Below are 20,333 nucleotides of genomic sequence, written 5' to 3'. Positions count from 1 at the left end.
TAGCAGAGAAGCCACCAAAAAGGAACACTTTACTATTTCCCACCTTACATAAGCCCCAAATTTTACTTTTTTCTACAAAAGCAAGTAAAAATAACTATGAAAAACAACTTCATTTGCAATAAACAAAACTCTCAAAATTTTCACCGTAGTATTTGGGCAGCAATGACGCAAGACATGGAAACCTCATGCTCCTTTCAGGTGCCAAATTGAGTTAGCATGCTAAGCCATACCTCTCTGTAAACAGTCATAAGCATGTTTTCTTCTGTGAAAACATATGTCCAAGTAAAATAAGTTACTTATTATCCTTACTACTATAAAGTCAAATGCAAGAAAAAGAATTTGCTTAGCCAAAACAAAATGAATGACAGAAATCAAAATGTTATTTTCAATAATACAATCTGGTAACTCTTATCTCCAAACCATTTGACTTACTAGCCAACTACATGTGGCATGTGATCTCAAAATAAACCCAAGATATTGTACTCTAGTATTTCAGCATAACAATGATACGGTAGGCCAAATGAAGAATTATAATGCTCTTTTTACCTCATCTTAGAAATACATTAAGTCAAAACAATTTGCCTGTATAAAATTTCTTTTAAATTGTGTCAAAGGAACGCTATTCTTAGTTTAAACCTTTTCCAGAACTAATAAACTCATACATAGTAGTTTCACAAACTATGCCACAAATAAAAAGGCATCCTCTACGCAGAGTACGTTATCAACATTTCATGTGATTTTCTACATTGAAACATAAAAAATTTGTAACATATTAATGCTTTCTAAGCCTTAACTCTTCTCCTTAGTTGTATTAAGCGTACTGAGAATTACATGCTTTTAAAATTAATTTCAAAATGAATTTATATTATCAAAGCAGCTAAACGGGTTTTTTTAATAATCATTTTTCTTAAAGGTAAATGTCCTCTTTACCTCAGAGTGGAAGTTGCATAGAAAGACCCATAATTCCAACTTCTCTCATGAAAGTTTTTTTTTTTTTGAGAGAAAAAAATTACCAAAAATATTATTATAAATCTTCTTTGCAAATCTCTTCTATATTATTTTATAGAAAAAGAAAGACAATGACCCATTCCACTTGGCTGAAAGTTGTATTAACGTTTCATTTTCTCTCTACTGGGTCTTGCATGATCATTTATCTACCACAAACGAAAATACTTTAAACGGGTTTTATGCATAGAAAGGAAGCAACAATTTTACATTTACCTTGTTACTTGAAATTTCAGTATCTACCTGATACGGATTTAGCAGATCACTCCTCTCAGCCTCTCCCAATTGATCAGATTATAATACCAGAAAGACGTTATATATTCATACTTTAAAGCTATGCTTCAGGCTATAAGAAAACAGAGTAAATTCCTGAAGACAGCACAGCTACTCAGTTACAATTCTGTTCTACTTAAGGGAGTGAACTTTCAATAAGATGAAATAATCATACATTTTCTTCCCTAAGTCTTCTCAGCTGTTCTTGAGTTTTTAAAATCCATGTGTGCAACCTTATCTTTCATACTTATTCATTACAGCAACTTCATGGAAGAAAAGTGTAATTACATACGACAAAAGTCACAAGAAGGCACAACACACATTTTAACGCAATCACACTCCTTCTGAAGGAAGGACAACATCTATTTGAAATAAGCAGCCAATCTTCGACATGACAGCAGAAATATGTTTCTAACAGCATATTAAATACAGCATTGCATCATTTTTTGTCCTCTAAATTAAAAAAACTATATATAAATATATATATAAATATATATCATCACTTAACTGATATAATTATTAGTTCTGAGTACCTACAATTAAATCTTTAGTCAAGGCAAATCACCAAGAGTCTGACTCAGGAAAGGTGTCTGCACTGACAGCCTTTTCAACTCATCAAAAGAAATGCCAAACAGCACTTTGTCATAAGCAGCATAGTCACCTTTTTGATGACAGATTAGGATATGGCACCTCTTCCCATCTGTTTCTTGACAAGTTCAGAGTGAAAAAGTATCAAAGCTTTTATTTTTATTGATGGGTTTCATGAAATCATTCTCATTCAAGGACATGCACCAAATACACACTCCAACACAAAAATGTGTTTTTTATTTCAAAAAGGGGTACTGGCAGCATATAAAAGCTGTTGAGAAATTCTTGTTTGTACTGAGGAAAACTAAGGAAAGGAACATAAGTTGTCAGGAACATCATCATCCAATATGTTTATTATTATATCATATCAATATACAGTAACAAATCTTATCAATATATATCCAATACGTTAAGAATGCATTTCTCAATTTAACTTCATCTTTGCGAGACAACGAAGTACATCTTCGCAGAAGTGGTCTCATAATTTTGCTAAACTTAAGTGTTTTAATTGTAGGACAGGATAAAGTAAGAAATCATATTGCGCAATTCAGAAAGAAATACCTTATAATGGATCAAGATTACTAAGAAAAAACACAGAGGGAGAAATCTACCACGTTAAATCCAGATGCACGTCCTCTCCTGTCTCCCACAGATGCAGCTCTGGTCCTCAATGTCACCAGCTTTTTGAGACACAGCATCAAGCAAATAGAGCCACTTATGTGTGGTAAGGAGCTGGAATGAATGAGCTCTGTTCAAGCTAAGCACAAGACCACAAAGGCTTGGGGAGCACCCTGTACTCTTGCTCCTAGGACTGTGCTGCAGACACACCCACTGGCTCCACCCAGACGCAGTCAGGATCCAGCTGCGCTCACTGGGTTTGACCATGTCAGATCTAAACTGACCCCAACAAAGACACTACACCACTCACAAGAGCTCTGAAAGTTATTTGGGTTGCATGCACTAGAGCGTGAATACATGTCCCCAGCTGCTGTTAAGCATTACACCCAAACTTCTAAGCCTTCCACATCCCCAAGAAGTACACTATGGTCACCAGGAGCATTTATAGTACCTCTGCACTGACGCTCCCCAGCACCAGTGGCCATTCCTGTATTATCTGGAAGTTGTCACTTTCCATTATCAGAAGTCCTCCATATAAAATAGAACTGACTGAACAGCAAGAGGAACGGAAAATTAAAAAAAAAAAAAAGAAAAGAAAAGAAAAAGGAAGAGCTCAGAATTACAGAATCCCAGAAAAGCTCAAAGACTGGTTTGGAAGGGAGCTGAAAAGAGCTGAACACCTTTGAGTGTGAGAAGGGCATAGTTACTGCAACTCTAACCCCACTGGCTGAATACATTAGACACAACTTACTGTTCCTTCTGTCAGTTATGTTCTTTAAAGCATTTGTTGGCACTGTTTGATATAAAAACGTTGATCCTGTCAGTGGACTCCTAGCACCTGATCATGCTCTCAGCACAGGAACAATCTGTAGGTCTTAGACGCTAACACTGAACGTCTCTATAATGGCAAAGCAACAAGAGTGATGTAACAGAATTTCAGATATCTCTTTTCTGGAGACTTTTTCGATATCTATTTTACGTATCTGTACCAAGGAACATGCTTTTGGATCTAACCATCTAAAGTCTAAGTAAATCCTTATCAGGTATGTCCTAATCATCAAACACCGGGGGGAAGCCAGTTTTTTTTTTTTTTAATATATGAAAGAATAAAAGTTGGTTATAGAAAATTCATTCCACCAGACAAGGTTCCCATTTTCACGCTACCATTAGAAGGGGCGACTCTGCAGCTAAACCATATACTACCATGAACATCAAGAGTTTTGCAACACAACAAAGCATAGCTTACATGTAGTTACAAAGAACTCGTTTGGATTCACAATCAATTGGCTGTTTTGGGTTTAATAAAATCAATATGCCTATAATTATGCAAACTGAATAAAAATAATAAAAGTTATTTATAGTTTTCATTATCTTAAAGAGGGGAAAACAATAATTTCTTGCTGCATCTGTTAAGACTTTCATAAACTGAGTACCACACAGCTCGGTTCTAAACTACCATATTTAAGATTTAATGCCTTATCATAACATACGGAAAAAATTCAATTTTGTGTACTAAAATACACGGCTGGCAAGGACAGTATCAAAAACTGAAATATACAACTTGAGAAAAAATACCAAGGTGCCAGCATGCTAAAGAACAAAACGTGCTAATAAATGAAACGAGTTCATAATTCACTTGTAAACTATTTTATATGTAATCATCATCAGCTATTCAGCAGTTGCTGTATACAATAATTTTACATATTCTGATGTGTTTATATGCATAGTATGGACATTACATGTTACCTGAACAAGTTCTATATCAGGGGATTATATAAGAATAACACTTAAACTAAGCCAACTCAACTTAAAACTCTACCTCTGTTCTGAGGCAGAAGTTATTTCTTGAATTAATACAGAAAATAAAATTGGTATTTGTACTTTGTTCCAGGTTACAAAAGCAGCTCACACTCCACATCTGCTTCACGAGCTTGTCCACAGAACTCCTACCACCCTGTCGGAGCTGGAGTAGGGTTCCTCGTTCATTTTAATTTAAATACGCCACATAAAACTTCACCTTTCACGCTTAAAAGCGAAAAGAGAACATCTAAATGAGATGGCTCCCATACCCATTTTCCTCTAGTGAAAAAGCCGACTGGATTCCCCAAATCAGCTCACTCCCCCTCCGCTCTTTAGAGACCGATATTGTGATCGGACAGAAAGGCGGTGTGAAATGGTGCTCGGAGTCAGTACCGCGGCTCTGGGCGTGCGACGCGCTACCGCTGACAAGGCCCTGCGCCCGGCTGGACGCGCGGCCGACGCGGAAGAGCGCTCGGGGGAAAACCCCCACGGATCTCCAGCGCGCAGCGAGCGCCGAGGCCAGGGTCCCACGAAGCCGCAGAGAGCGGGCGCGCGAGGCGGCGCGCGGCCACGACGGTTGAGCGTGGGGGGGGGAGGGGGAGACACGCGGGCGCGCGAGACCACGACGGTTGGGGGGGAGGGGCGGCGCGCGAGAGGCGCCACGCGCCGGGGCCGGGCTCGCGCCGGCTCCACGTCCTCTCCCGCCACGAAGGGCGGGCGGGGACGAGGGACGCGGCCGGCGCTCCGCCGCCGCCAGCCAGCCGCGCGCGGCGCCCCGAGGAAGCCAGGCGGTGGGGACGGGAAAGGGAGCGCTCGGAGCCGGGGGAAGGATCCGCGGCCGGGCCCGCGGAGGGAGGCACAGCGGCGGCGGCGGCAGCGCCGCTGCGAGGCCCTCGCCGCAGGGGTGAGCGCCACCCGCGAACGCCGCTGCCCTCGCTCCCTCCTCCCTGGCGGCCCCAGCGCCGCGCGGCGGGCGGGGGGGTGGGACCGGATCGCTGCCAGCCCGGGCCCAGGGCCAGGTCACAGGCGGGAGCGCGGAGCCGGCTGGGGGTGCGCTAAGGCCCGCGCCGGCTCCGCGCTGCGGTCGAGCCGCGTCCGGCCCGCCCCGGTCCCCGGCCCCGCTCACCGCGTTCTTCTTCTGCACCATCTTGTCCATCTTCTTGGCAATACGGATGATCTCGTCCTCCGTGGTCATGGCTGCTGCGGCCCGAGCAGGGTCCGGCCGGCTACGTGGCAGCTAAAGCCTGCGGAGCACACGCGCCGTAGGGCCGCGGAGAGCGGTCGCGGCGGCCGCCGCCCGCCGGGCTCTGCAGGCAGAAATGGAGCCAGGCCGCGGAACAACGCCGCCACCCAGCAGCCAGAGCGGCGCGGACGGCGGCGGCGGCGCCGCCAGGCAGCGCTCATCGAGCGCCGGCCGCAGGAGCCAGGCAGCGCTGAGGCACGCCGAGGCGGTTCGCGCGCCGGCGGGGCGGGCGGGGCTGCGGGCGGCCGCGCGCGCGGAGGGGCCGGGGCCGGGGCCGGGGGGACTTGGGCGCCCGCGCCGCATCCCTTTCCTTGGCGTTGCGAGGCGCAGTGAAACGGCAACGCTCCTGGAAGGGGCCCGGCCCGGCCCGGCCCGGCCCCTGCGCCCTTCAGGGACGGAGCGGCGCTCGAGCGCCGAGGCGGCGCCGGGGGCGGCTCCGTCCCGGCGGGAGCGGGGGTGAAACACACGCTCCAGCCAGGGTAGCTCAGCGGATTGAACTCGTACGATGCGTTATCGTTTGCAGCCCCAGTTTACTACCCTTAGCTGGGGGAAACGTTGTTCTTCCAGGCAGCAAGTATAATCCGCTGTCTCCTAGTTCGTGCTCCAGTTCCTACAATGCGTAACACAGGCAAAAGATGCCATAAGTAATCCGCTCTTTGATGCTCTCAAGGTTTTCTTCAGCTGTCAAAAGTTTCTGAGGAATAGCAGATATTTATTTTGTTAACTTCAAATAGATGGAAGATTCCCTCCTCCCTGTAACTGAAAACAATCTAAATTTAAAGGAGTTGCATTTGTGTAACACTGAGAATTTCTCAGTTGCAATTTTAGAGTAAGCCCAGAATTGAGAATCTGGAGAAGATGAGGAAGAATCTTTCTTTTAACCAAATACCACACTGAAATGTGCTACCAGTGCTTCCGAGTCTTAAAAGTAGTCTGCAGCTTGTATATGTTCAAGTGGAGTAGACTGCATTTATAAAGTTTGTCAAAAATTACATTGGAACTTGATTCATAAATAACGGCAAAGCAGGAAAACAAAATGCCGTTCAAATGGTACATGCCTTCTTATGTGAGGAATTCAGTCGGGGGGGGGGGTGGGGGGGGGAACATCGTCCAGCCATTTTCTCTGAAAAATAAAACGTTTACTTCAGGAAAATAAAAAGCATATCTGAAGGTTACATAATGATTGTTTGAAGATTATCCCCTGCTAAGATTCAGGAGGTGCCTACACATGCTTCTGAAATCCATTAGCCCTGAGGGGTCTAATGCAGATCCCTGAGTTGTACAACTGAGGACTGCAAAATATGTACACTTTGGAGAAAAGGCAGCATGGGTGTTTTCTGTGAGCTGATACTTAAGGAAGGAATTATAGCACAGAGTGTTGGCAGTGTACTGGCGTGTCATGTATACAGCAAGTCTATCTTACATTTTGAAGCCATATTGAGAAGGGTAGTTTTAAGGCACTTCTACATAATGCTCAATGCATGCAGAAGGACGGTAGTTGCATTTAACAATTAAAAGGTACAGTAGAAGCAGTAAAAGTCATTTGGGAGCTAGGTAGGATCTTTCCACAAGTTAGATCTGGGCCATGAACTGGACAAACATACAGAAAAACTTAGTCTACAGCTTTTGTGTTTGTTTTTGCCCAAAGGAAAAACACACAGAAAGGATTCCCTAACGAAAGGCATCTTTTCTTTCAGGGACAGATTTTGGAAAAAAAAGTACAGCAACGCTCACCACAACATTTAAGGTGTCATGTCAATTCAGGTTTAACTAAATTTTGTCTAGATGCAGTAACCCAGTACTGGTAATGACAACCTCATCATTAAAAAAAGATGATAACCTCAAATAACAATTATCATTTTTCTCACAACTGTAACACTATAACTCCTATACTCTATAACTATAACACTCTATAACTCCTAACACTATAACATGCTGGTACATGTTCTACAGTTGGTCCAAGTTATGTCAGCGATAACACTATCGGAAAACTAGAAATCTCAAGTCAGTTTGATTACTTGAAAGAATTTACAGAGTTCAAATATATTTAAAGTATTTATTTTTTAAAAAATACCATTCAATACCTTATTAATCGGAAAAGCCTGGAAAGAGCTCAAAATTGCAGATGCAACCCTATTAACATTCAAAATGCATTTAGTAAAGAAATGGTAATGTTAACTTAAATGCTATGTAGCACTAATAAAGGGCATGCTGCAGGATTATAAGGGGAAAGCAAGTCATACATGTTTAACATCTCAACTAATAAAAATAAGTAGCGTTAGAAAAACATGTCAAGAGGGAAATAAAAGACTAACCAGAGGGTAATGCATATCCTTTTCTGAAAACGGCTGCATTAAAATGAAACAACAAAACTCAGCTTACACTGCTTGTATTACTTGCTACAATATCAGAATGATGCTCAATTATCTGAACCAGTACTCACCAGATTGTTTATTAGCTGCTCTATCATCCTGACTGCAATTCTTTACAATAAAGAAATGCGCAGTACACTGCATAGTTGTTCTATTTTTAGATAGTTCTAAAACAAGCAGCTTTGTAGCAGCAATCTCTTTTATTCAAAAAATATGCCTTTTAAAAGTCTAAAGAACAGTAGCAGAAAAAAGAGCACATAAAGTTAAATATATAGCCTTTTCCTGTTTAGCTTCTTTCTCCTACATAACCTTATCAGAAAGCAGAAATAACATGGCGTGTTTTGCACTGCATTTACCAGTCATAGCATATTCTCATCAGCCTTTTATCATTCTCTGAGAAGTACTGTACACATGCTGCTGTAAAGAGCCAACGTCTAACTCACTACAGCCTATTATTTGTTGGCCCATAGGCACTTAACAAATTTTAAGATTAATAGCCAGAAAAGACTCTTGAGAGGATGCACATGTGAAACATTGTAGGCTTTTACTAGTCTCCTGTGTTATGAGATGGCATCTTGAGAAATTAATGGGGAGAGGAGTGGAGGGGGCAAAGAACAGCACACAAAACTTAAGGCAGAAGATCTCTGAACGCCTATAGATACAATGAAAATCCATTTTCATAACTGACATTCTGTATGAAAGAAGCTCCTCTAATTAAATGTTAGCACAACCATGCAAAATACAAAATTCAAGGCGGCATTCTAAGAGGTTTTATGTAATCATGTATTACACTCATTACTCCTCTTTATTTGAGCCTTAAGTGTAATAACTTGGCTCCATCAGAACAGAACTTGAGCCAGTCTAAAACAGCCAGATGATCCTTGTTACTCATGGGGTGATGGAGTGGGTAGGAAGAGTAGTCCATTCACAGCTACGTGAAGGGAGCTGCAGCAAATTGGCATTTTGCTCCCGCTTAACTGCAACGTTCTCTGAAAAATATTCTAAAACTGTAATGTGCATCTCGATTATCGCTCACCAGGAATTCTTTTTGTTTTTAATTTCCCTGGACTAGCTGTAGATTATAGGTGTATAATCTGGAGCATCATTTTCAAATTCTGGTGTTCGCAATACATTTTTAAGTTCATTTCAAGAAGTGATGAGTTATTTTCATATTTTGTATTGTAATACATAATCGGGGATATTTATTTGTGAAAACTGGAAAATGCTTAAGAAAATATCTGATTTTTAGGGCCACATTATTAGACTGTCCTTCCAGCAAGCTACATTCTCTATTTCTAGGACAACCTCTGCTTTTTTTTTTTTTTTTTTTTTAATATGACTCAAAATACTCAAGTCTTTTAAAGACCCCCAAGATCATTTTAAATACAATAGTATTTACTGCTAACTACATAGTTAGCAAATTATTTCCATCAGCTACATCAAAGGTACTCATTTCACTCAAAGAGAATTAACAAAACCTGTTATTCCAAAGGCAAATGGTGTAACATGATAGTGGCAAGCAAACAAAAATTTCTGTTATTCTACACCTACTATTCGTCAAAAGAATCACATTTCCAAGTTAGCTATGGACATTTTCAAAATTTCCTATCATGTGAGTCACCTTCTTAATTTACTACAGCAGAGGTTTCATCCTGTGTTTCATAAAGTTTAATACAATAGTACATTGTAATTTTTTATTATACTAATTCTGGCAACTTTCCTCCTTGCAATTACACTGTTTCTAAAAGGGATGCGAGGTCTGAAAGTAATTTAAAGTTGAAGATTACTTCAGTATGTTATCATGAAATATATATATATGAACTGACATATTACTGTGCATATTATTGCATCTTTATTGTTATTAGCTCTTCATATATTGTTACCTGCAAATATTCACATATAGCACTGCGTCTGACATGCATTTCCATACATTCATGAACTTCATAAACATAATACTCCACACTGACTTTTAGATGCCATTGTTGGAGACAAGCAGTCTTTCAGTTGCTTTAAAGTGCTCCTGAGAAGGAAAGTCTACCTTGACTACAGGATAATCCTGTGCCCCTCTCAAATTTCTTCAGCTAAGGACAGTATCTCTTCCTACGTAATCTCCACATTTTTTCCAGACAGTGCCTCATAGTACCTATACCACTGATCAACCTCAAACACTACAGTTAACCTAAACCTAATAACTGGAAAGGCTTCCCTGACACTGCAGAACCCCCAAAGAAAAGCATAACAGTACACAGTCTGAAGACTGGTTCTGCAGTGTCCTAGAATAAAGTATTAGGGAAAAAAAATTATTTTCTCTCCCTTTAAAATTACTGCAAATTCAAAGAAAGCACATTAAGTGAAAATTAACTTTGAATATGAAAAATGGTATTATACTTCACACGCTCTCAACAAGGCAGCAAAACACGAACTGGTCCTGACTGATGGTTGTTCCTTTTTAGTAACTACAAATCAGCACTCTTTTGTATTATAGAATCATACATACATTACAATGAAATATATTTGCAAGAAGCGTCTGAAGTGCCTGTTATACAGCACATGAAACCTGGACATCTTTCAGGTAAGTATGAAAAAGTCTTTAGTACTTTCCCAAACACTGACTGAAATTTATTTCGTAATTATAAAAACTGAAAGATTTCACACTTTCCCCATCAGAAATAATTTCAACAAAAGTTCAGATTTCTTATCATAAATAAAATGAGCAAATTAAGTAAATTACATCTTAAGGGTTTAATTAAATATAAATTGCTAATACTTCATAACACAAAGAGCAAGTGTTCAGTATTTCTTTATAAAATTTAAGATACCCAGGCCTTTCACGTATGGCTTCATTAACATCTTTACACAGTATGTTGTTGATCAAATCTGTTAACATGTCAAATAGCATCTCTACATAAAAGATGCAACCTAATATTTTTAATGAAGTGCAATGTACTCCATTAGAGAGAATGTGTTTTAATTAACAGTTCTAATACCAGTTACAGTGTACAGTGCTTTTCAGCAATCTACTGTGTTGTAATTATACAAGATAGGAGGTAAAAACCAAATCGTACAGCCCTCACTAGGGTACAGACCCCAGTATAGTTTTACCTCAGGAATGGCTAGAGGATTTAGCCTACAATACATAATTCAGTCTGTGTTTATTAACAAGTAGGCAGAATTCCAACAAGAACTCAGGCTTCTGATTACATAAAACTACAGTAAAATTTAAGTATCAATTTGAAATTAAAAACGTATTATGAGGGAGTTAGATACCCATTGAAATAAAGTGGTCTACAAACAAAATAAATTTTCGTATCATTGTTTTCACACACTTGGTAGGTATCATCTCTCTTTTGGGAAAGTTTAACATCACAAAAAGATAAATATTCATTATCGGACAGTTTCAAATTTTAGGTTAGGAGGACAGGATCTTGGTATTCAGAACACTGACAGTCCAACTCCTCCCTTTTAGTAGAGCATCATTAAAAAGAACAGAAAACAAAAAGCACAAAAATCCTACGGCCAAATTATTGTTCAGCCTAAAACACATGCCAATTATGACAATAATCCCAGCATCAAATCACATCAGACAGTGAAGAAGCTCAGCTACAGAATCATACACTCAGGTTTCCAAATAGCTGGGAAATTACAAAAGACAGGAGCTAAAGAGACATGCTGTACTATGGGAGGAAACACAACAGGCTTCAAATGCATCCTTGAAACTTCCTCTAGCATCTGGGCTCTTTAACACCCCCAATTACGACATGCTTATCTTCCCCCGCCAAAATAAAACTTGAAAGGAAGATTTCTTCCTAGAATACAGAAGTTCAGAATGAGTCAAGACATTTACTTATATTTATATTGGTAACAAAGCTCTTTACAGATAAAGCAGGCAGCAACACAACAGTATGAAAAAAAATCTTGTTACGCTAGAGTTAGTACACAAAGCATTCACTTCTAGAAGAACATCTGAAGGCATCAAGGAGACAACAGCTGAAGCTGACTTGAATAAAAATGCATTAAGTACTAGAAACTGGCCACAAGCTCTGAAAAGAATGCATCAAACAGAAGAAAGTGTTGTTGAGCTAACAGAGATTAAAGCTAGAACTGATCTCATTTTAATATCTTAGAAATAGTTTTTTAAATTAATTCCAGCAGAAGAAAGAACATATTGGTGAAATGAACAGATACTGAATTAGAAGCTGAGCAGAGATCTGAACAGAGATACCAAGCGATTTCCAAACGGGACAAGAAAATAGGAAAGAAAAGTCAGAAGCACGTGCCGAACTTTGGAAATACGCCAATGTTCAAGGAATAATGTAGACAAAAGGGGAACGGAGATCAAGCTAAAAGCTAGGGGAAAAAACATAGAGCTGGCTTACCAAGTTTGCAATGCAGCAAGACTGCAAAATTGGCTAATGAAAATTGGGAATGACTCCAGCTAGGAAATACTGTTTTCTCAATGTAACTTTGGCACAACTACAGTGAGAATATTGTGGTTTCTTTTGTGAAGTAAATTAACTGAAAGACAAATTGACAAATACATAGAGCAGAATGACTGAGGGTATGAACTAACTGAAGCTAATAAGACAGGCCCCCTCCTCATGCAGAGGGGCACAATCTCTGAAAGTGTTTCAGCACAATCTGGAGAAAAACTCTTTTTCAACTTTGTGTATTAAGAGGTATTAAATAATCCAAAGAAACTGGATTAGCAAAGAAAAACAGCTTCCTAAAGATGAAGTGTAAAACATCTGAAGAAGAGCAAGGAAAACTGAGTACTCAGACCAGGTCAACAACTCCAATTTCTGGCAGCAGCTATGGTAAAGAGGGTGAACGCATTATGCAATTAATGCATAATTCCCAATTTATGCATTTTAGTGGCATATGCCTCTAGTGTGAGCTAATACACACTGAAAGAGAATCACTTGATTAAGCTGGGAGAGATGTAAGAACTTTATATGCAGGTACGAAGCACAGTGCCATCAACATGGATGTAACCCAAATAGGACTCTCTGCTTGCAAACATTTTAGTATAGAACATTTTGTTATACAGCATGTTATGTAGTAAACACTGTACCGTATTTTTTTATAAAACACTCCTAGTGCAGTGACTGCCTCTAAACTCTACTGAAACAGTTGTTTCCAGAAGGCAAATTAAGGCTCTTAACTGCAAAAGGCTGCTGGGCACGCTTCATCAAATTCTGCAATCCAGTGCACTACAGAATTTTAGGGTTCTGAAACAAAAGACATTCTGTATGCTGTAGTTTGTTTTTCCCATAATAGTTTTTCATAGTCCTTTGCTACACTAATCTAGGGAAATGTAAAGTGATATATTTGAAAATAAAATTTCATGTTCTTTTTCAGAGAAAAAAAAAATCAAATTTCATGTTGGGCATGCAATAAAGGAAATCATCAGAAGGTATCAATTTAAAGATTAAGTTATCTCACTTCCACTTATAATTTCCATTATATTACTGAAGAATTACGGTTAGTCAATGCCTGTGTTGCAGATGAGACTTCAACAATGCACAACTGCACAGCTGCATTGTTTTCAGATGGCTACTCCAAAGTAAACAAAAAAAAAATCAAAACTACATTCTGGAATTGCTCAGGTAAAATACATCATCAACATTTCACACAAGTAGAAATTACAGTGACTAAAGCGCAAGATGAATATCCAATATGACAACAGGAATTTTTAAATGAAACTCAAAATTAATCCTATACACTTCTTCAGAATTCTGTTCTGAGTCAGTATCGGACATCAATTTATAGTAATATAAACACGAATGGCAAAAAGATACCGATATATGATGGTCTAACAAGGAAGGAGTCCCTTTAGAATTTCCACAATATCTTCCTGTATGAAAGCAGTTAAAAATTAGGGTGGTTTAAATACAGGAAGTACCTTTGCTGACTCATAGTCATTCTGGGAGGAAAACTACCCTCCTTACCTGCAGTAACAATTAACATTTAACATTGCTTTGTCTTCAGTAACATTTATTCTACCATCACAGGCCCACTGAGTTGCATGCTGCGTATTTTATGCATCTATTACGTAAACAAAATGTTTTAATGTATTTTCAGTGATGATTAAGATCATATCTCAAGCACACTAAACAGTCACATTTATGTTGCTCATTCAAACTGAGCCTTTAATTACTTGTACAAATACTTTAAAATTCTGCAATCAAAAAATCAGACATATCTTAAAATAGTATGAGCAGGTTACATTCTGGCATTGTTACCTAGCTGCCTCATTCTTATAGTCCCATCAGTGGATGATTATTACTAAAAAGATTACCATTTCTTGTACATGTATATTATTTAATCCTTGTCATAAGTATAAATTTGCAACACAGTAGTAACACTGCAGGTGCAGAAGTAACGCTTCCTATCAGGCATGTGAAAAGATTAACACTCTACCACAGTTGATGCTGGTGTATTTATACAGAAGGCCTCTCACATATTGTTTCAGTCTACAGAAGGTAGATGTTTGTCTATGAACTGCTTTACATCCATCATCTCCTGTTCAAAAATAAAAGTATATGTTAGTTGAAGCTCCCTACTAACATACATTCAATTACACTAAACAATGGTTCAACATTTCAGTTATGACAAGCAGTTGGGCTATAAAAATTGTATAATTAGTTACTTGATCGGCTTTTATCACTTTGCAGGCAGCAAGTCAAGGCAGGTAACTCTTGAAGGCACTATGCGTATCTTTACTTAAAGGAGGCTAAAACACAAGGAAAAAGAGCGCAAACGACTCACTCTTTCCCCTCTCTCAAACTGGATTGAGAAAATGAACTAGGTTAAAAATAATTTAATTTTTAAAATTGTTATAGCTAGACCAGCTCCTTCATCAGAATATTTGACAGGAGCACATCTTTTTATGATGGTGGCAAGTTACACAGGCTTAGAAAATACTTGAAGTTATAACCCAAAAAAGTGCAAATTAGGAAAAAATTCTGTATCACCTAGTATTAAGACAATGTTGCCAGAAATACAGCACATTTGCTATTAATACAGCTGCGTGACAACTCAATGCTATTACTATCTAAATGCAGTAAAATTGCATAAATGGCCCAAAAGCAGCAAAAGCTTACGCTAGCAGCTTTTGTCATTTTAGCAAGTTCAAGTAGTTCAAAGAAGTTTCTGATTAACTCCAGAGCTAGTGCAAGAAGAAAAAGCGGGCCACAAGATCATGTGCAGGAGAGAGAGCAAGCCTATCCTCTTCTGGCAGCAGCAAGCCATTAGATCAGCTCAGCTGCTTGCAGAATCAGACCAATAAACTCAGTATGAAGATGTCTTTTCCTTTAAGTCATCCCTTCCCCCCATTCCTTCAACATTTCCATTCACATTCATCTGTGAAACTAGAAAGATTCTTCTCCCCAAAATACCAGGTTGTATTTATGCTGTGAGAATTCAAACTGCCTTCCAATTCAGTGATAATTTTGGTATGAAAAAAGTCTTCTGACCAAAAGAAGAAATAAAAGGAGTATTCTAAAGAACTTGTTACAACTAGCTAGATAGTTCCCATTAATCATATAACTCTTGCCTTGGAAGATTTTTCAGCCAAGCATGCAGTTATTCAGTAACAATAAGTACTTGATTGTAATGACTTGTTTCAAAAACGTAATCCAAAGTTCTACATATTTGTTTTGAGGAGGAAAAAAAAACTAACCACACTGATCTAAAACATTGTGAAATTAGAAAATTACCTCAATACATGAGCTATGCATCATGCCTGAGTAAGTTCTGAAGGTTACATTGGCTGGATTTATCATACTCTTTAGCTTCTCAACAGTAAGAGAACCAAACATTAAAGGAACCAATGGGTCACAGTCCCCATGGCACTGAAGAACAGGAATCTCCTTGTTGACACTGCTGATAGTGCCCTGTCAAAGGTGGGAAGTAGAGAGGGGAAGAGAAGACAGTCAGTGAGGGGGGAAAATCACAGAGGTACGTAAGGCTAACATACTGCAGATAAAGTAACACTATGACAGATGCTCATTCTGGTGTGACGAAGTAAATGGAATTATAAAGAAAAAAACACACACACACACACACACACACAAATAGCTTGCAAGTTCCTTAAGCGGTAAATTCTGCACATATTACATAAAAAAACTCTTCAAATTACAAAAATTTGGTACTAATTTCAGAACAGTTCTCAAAAAGCACGGTTCCTGGACAAGTAAAGCACCTAACATTTCGTCTAACTACCTACACGACTTACTCTCTAATAAGACAGTGTCTTGCAGCTAGAACAAGCAGCAAAGTGAAAAATTGATCTTCATGGAACATTTGCTTGATCCTGTAAATTTCCTAGGAATGTCATTTTAAGCAGAAGTAGCTACTGCTTATTTCCTCTTTTTCCCTGCTTGCCCAATTCGAAACCCTCAAGGTCCTATTTTTAAAACTTCTGAATTACCCAACCACAGTCAGTACTCGGTAATGTTCACTAATTCCTGCACAAGAGAAGATCTTCAAGAACACTCATTCCCCAAGTGTAAATTAGCCTAGGAAAAAGCCTAAATACCTGAGGAAAAGAAGCCCGTAGAGGAAGCCAACAGCTGAGTGCTACAACACCTGCTAATTTTTGTTGTGTTGTAAGCGCTGTATACAATGATAGAGCACCTCCCTAAGAAAGAAAGATAGAGTTATGAGAATGTTGAAAATGATGTTCCTTTTTAATGCTTGTTTCAAGATCTCTGGTTTCTCCTTTAAAGAATGTCTTGCATTTTAACTAATTCTTCCTCAAAACTAACACTATAAATGGTATTGCAATATAATATTTATTTTGCTTTTTTCATCAAGTCAGTATGATCAATTTGCAAGTAAAACAAAGTTTACCGTAACTAACAGCTGAAAATTAAATATGAAATAAAATAGTATCACTCCTGTTAATATCACCTCTGCTTTCTTATTTTAACACCCCTAAACAAACTAGGCAATTACTGTATGGACTAATTACTCTATTAATCTACCTACAATAGATATTTGAGAAATATTTCCTTCCTTCAAACTTATAAAATAAATCCAGGCCATCAAATATCTTACAAATTAAAGGTAAAATAAAATATTAACAAGATTTTCAAGCAAAGCTACGGAAGTTACAGTGCTTAAAGACTTTAAAAATATTATTAATTTAATAGCTATTTTTCCAGATGCAGGTTTTCAGTGAACAGCAATTATTTTCCTAATCTAAAAGACTTAATTTGTTAAAGCAAAGGGAAACTGACACCTTAACATTTCAGAAGCACCTAACATCATCTCCTTTCAGTTGAAGGATCAGAATTTCCCACATACAGAAAGCTGAAAGTTATTTCCCTAGAAACAGATGCAATTCTTTCCAACTATGCCTTACCTGGGAAAAGCCTCCCAGAATAATCCTATTAGAAGGAATTCCATTTTTTACTTCTTGATCTATCAGCGCTTTAACTGCAACAGAAATGAAGGCCAGTAATTAAAATCCACTCTGTTCTGAAGAACATTTGAGAGGAAAGGAGAGAGACTGAGCAACCGCGTTCCTTGGCCATCTCCCTGCTGTTAAGGGAAAGTAGAATCTGGTCTGTTATACTTAGAGCATGCATCTGGGACATGATCAAAAATATCAAAAATTCCAGTGCCATAAGCACCAACTGTACCACTTCCAAATAGGAAAATGTGCAAATTAGTCTCACAAAACTCCCAGTGCCAGGAAAATAGGATCTTCTTTCTAACTATCCAGCATCACAAGTGGATGTTTGTACAGCTTGAACTAGCTGTGCTATACAGAGGCTCTTAAAAAAGAGCTCAGCGGCTCCCACCTCTGTATTATATTTGAGAGTACGAAGTGTTCACACTGATGAACTATTTCTTTTTCTTCCAAGCTTTGTAAGAACTTTGCACTTAGCTAAACTTAGACCAGTGATAATATGATACATAAAAATTACTTTCCCTACTAATTTTGCCTTTGAAAATAAACGAACTGTTTCAGACTGGTAATCCCTTTTTAAGGGCACACTGAAGTATTTTTAAGATATTAAAAGTGTTTCTGAACATACCATTCTCTGCTGCCTGCTTGATCCCAGCTTCATCTTCCTGTGCATCTGGAGAAAGTCCAATGATATCAAACCTTATAAGAATATGAACAAAAGTATCAGTTTTTATAGCACCCATTCCGGTTCCCTAAAACACAAATAACAAAATTGAGATATTCTCCAGATTAAAATGTTGTTAGTTGACATATCACGTATTGCCAATCACCCAGAGTTAAGAACAATGAATTCAAACACTTTGATAGCTTTTGGTTAGAATCTTTTGCAACTGAACAAGTACTCACCATGATGGCATAGCCATATTCATGTTTAAAGAAACTGGCATAACTGGCCTGAAAGGGAGAATGAATAAGAGTGACATACTCTTGACAGGAGGTATACACTGAAATGTAACAATGCAGAAGCAGTTACATCATGAAACTACATATCCAAAGTTTTATTTTACTTCTAAACAATAATTAGCATTAGTTACCTCATAGCATCTCTTCAAGAAGCATCTCTTGAAACCTGTCACCCCAAACGCATTATCATTCAGGGCTAACTTACCAGTCTTGATGGAGAGCACAACAGTGGGCTGGTTTTATTCATTTATTTAAAATATAGTGATATTATATAATTCTATATAATTAATACTCATTATATTTAAATACATATTACATAATATATATTTAAAATATATTTCCTATGTATAAACATACACACACACACACGTTTAACACACACATACATATCCCACTTAGTCATTTAAAAATAGTACGCTGATCAATTTACTATGCCATATACATACTCAGTGGGTAAAGACACCTTACACAGCAGTGTCAGCACACCTAAGGTTGCATCAAACTGCATCCCATTGATAGGAGTCTGACCACACGTCAACGCTTCTCTCATCAGCAGTACCTACTTGAGCAATGCCTGCCCCCACTGCATGGCTCATTCCTACCCCCAAGCTGCCACATGCCATCTTCACAGACATACCAAGAAAACTCTGTTAGACCATGCCAGGGATCTGATGTGACATAGGTTTAACCTACTGAAACAGAGGAAAGTAAGTTCTGCGGGGAAAGATAGAAGGAAAACAAATCGCAGGCAAAGGGAACAGCAGAGACTGCTAAGATCTTTTTAAATGGTTCAGCAATTTGTCATGTGATAAAAATAAAAGAATGAATAATAAATAAATGTGTGAATTCACAGCCCAGTAATCACCTGATACACACCAAAACATGGCTTGCTTATCTCCCTGCCACGCCTGCTCCACATCTCCCAAGATTGTTGAGGAAAAACACGATCTGAATTTCTTCTTAAAACACGCTAGGATTATACTTTTACTAGTTTATCAGTTGTTAAGGAAATATTAGATAGATTTGAATGCTTGTTTACTGAATCTTGGCCTGCTCACGAGTATTTCACTTCTCACATTGCACAAAAAAAGCTCAAGTTGCATTTATTTGCCGAAAAAATGAGTAAGAGTATCTTGTGAATCTTTGAAATATGCTGTAGGTAACAGGCAAATTGCATCTGCCATACATGGATGCTTGAGTTTGAGGAATGCATGTAATTATATGAAGCATATTGTAAAATGAATCCATAAAGTCAAAACAAACCAACTTTGCACATAATACTTCCCAACTATTTGTTCGGCCTGAATTAGTAGCAAACACAAAATACGAATAAAAATACAGTATTGTCCTCAAGTAAATCACACAGCACTCCCTAAAAAGGACAAAATATTTAATAGCATCAAAATTATTTTAAATAACTTTTACATAAAAACATGTAGACATATCCAAATCCCACTTGACTTCATCATCTGTGTAAGTCTCTTAACGTGTAACTCTACAGAAAAGGAAAAACAATAACAATTCTGAACTTACGCATGCGGGCAGATGTATTTTACATGGGGGCTTCTGATACCTGCGAGTGCTTCTGACCATCCATGCCTGTTAAAAATATATTAAATGGTATTTATGTTTTGACTTAGCTCTAATTTCTATTGTTGGTGCAAGTGCACAAAGAATATGAAATAGGCTGAATCAGGTCAGCATAAACAACATTTCCAACAATTTTTTTCGTAACAAATTCAACATACTATAAATGCAGTACTATAATTAAAAGGTCCATTCTGTCTCTGACTACTTGCTGCATATATACAGTCAGTCCATTATGCAGGGACACTTTATCTAATTTGAAGATCGCAGCTGTGGCATGGCTGCAGAAATACCACTTTGGCTCTACACAAAGCCTGCTCTGTATCTGGTCGGGTTTATTAACCTGGGTGCTGTAACACCTGAACGCAGGTTCCAGACTCAGCTCTGTCCAGAGGCCACTTCGCTGCTTCTGTAGCGTTAAGCTAGCTTCTTTCACAACCAACTTCAGGTCTTTTGCAACACATTT

At 38.6% G+C, this 20,333-nt stretch overlaps 1 protein-coding gene across 1 annotated transcript in view; it reads right to left on the bottom strand.

Moving 5' to 3' along the window:
* LOC104143196 (transcription elongation factor A protein 1) overlaps positions 1–20,333 on the bottom strand; it is a 47,070-nt gene that overhangs the window by 23,300 nt on the left and 3,437 nt on the right. Inside the window, exons 3-8 of the mRNA XM_068932710.1 lie at positions 19,814–19,879; positions 18,224–18,271; positions 17,946–18,016; positions 17,267–17,340; positions 16,439–16,540; positions 15,618–15,794 (exon numbers count right to left, since the gene is read on the bottom strand). Coding sequence (XP_068788811.1) covers positions 15,618–15,794; positions 16,439–16,540; positions 17,267–17,340; positions 17,946–18,016; positions 18,224–18,271; positions 19,814–19,879 — 538 coding nt within the window. The remainder of the gene's footprint in view (positions 1–15,617; positions 15,795–16,438; positions 16,541–17,266; positions 17,341–17,945; positions 18,017–18,223; positions 18,272–19,813; positions 19,880–20,333) is intronic.

Source organism: Struthio camelus, chromosome 2 (genome assembly GCF_040807025.1).
Source record: "Struthio camelus isolate bStrCam1 chromosome 2, bStrCam1.hap1, whole genome shotgun sequence".
Classification (NCBI taxonomy): domain Eukaryota; kingdom Metazoa; phylum Chordata; class Aves; order Struthioniformes; family Struthionidae; genus Struthio; species Struthio camelus.
This window is presented reverse-complemented; position numbering and strand designations above follow the sequence as displayed.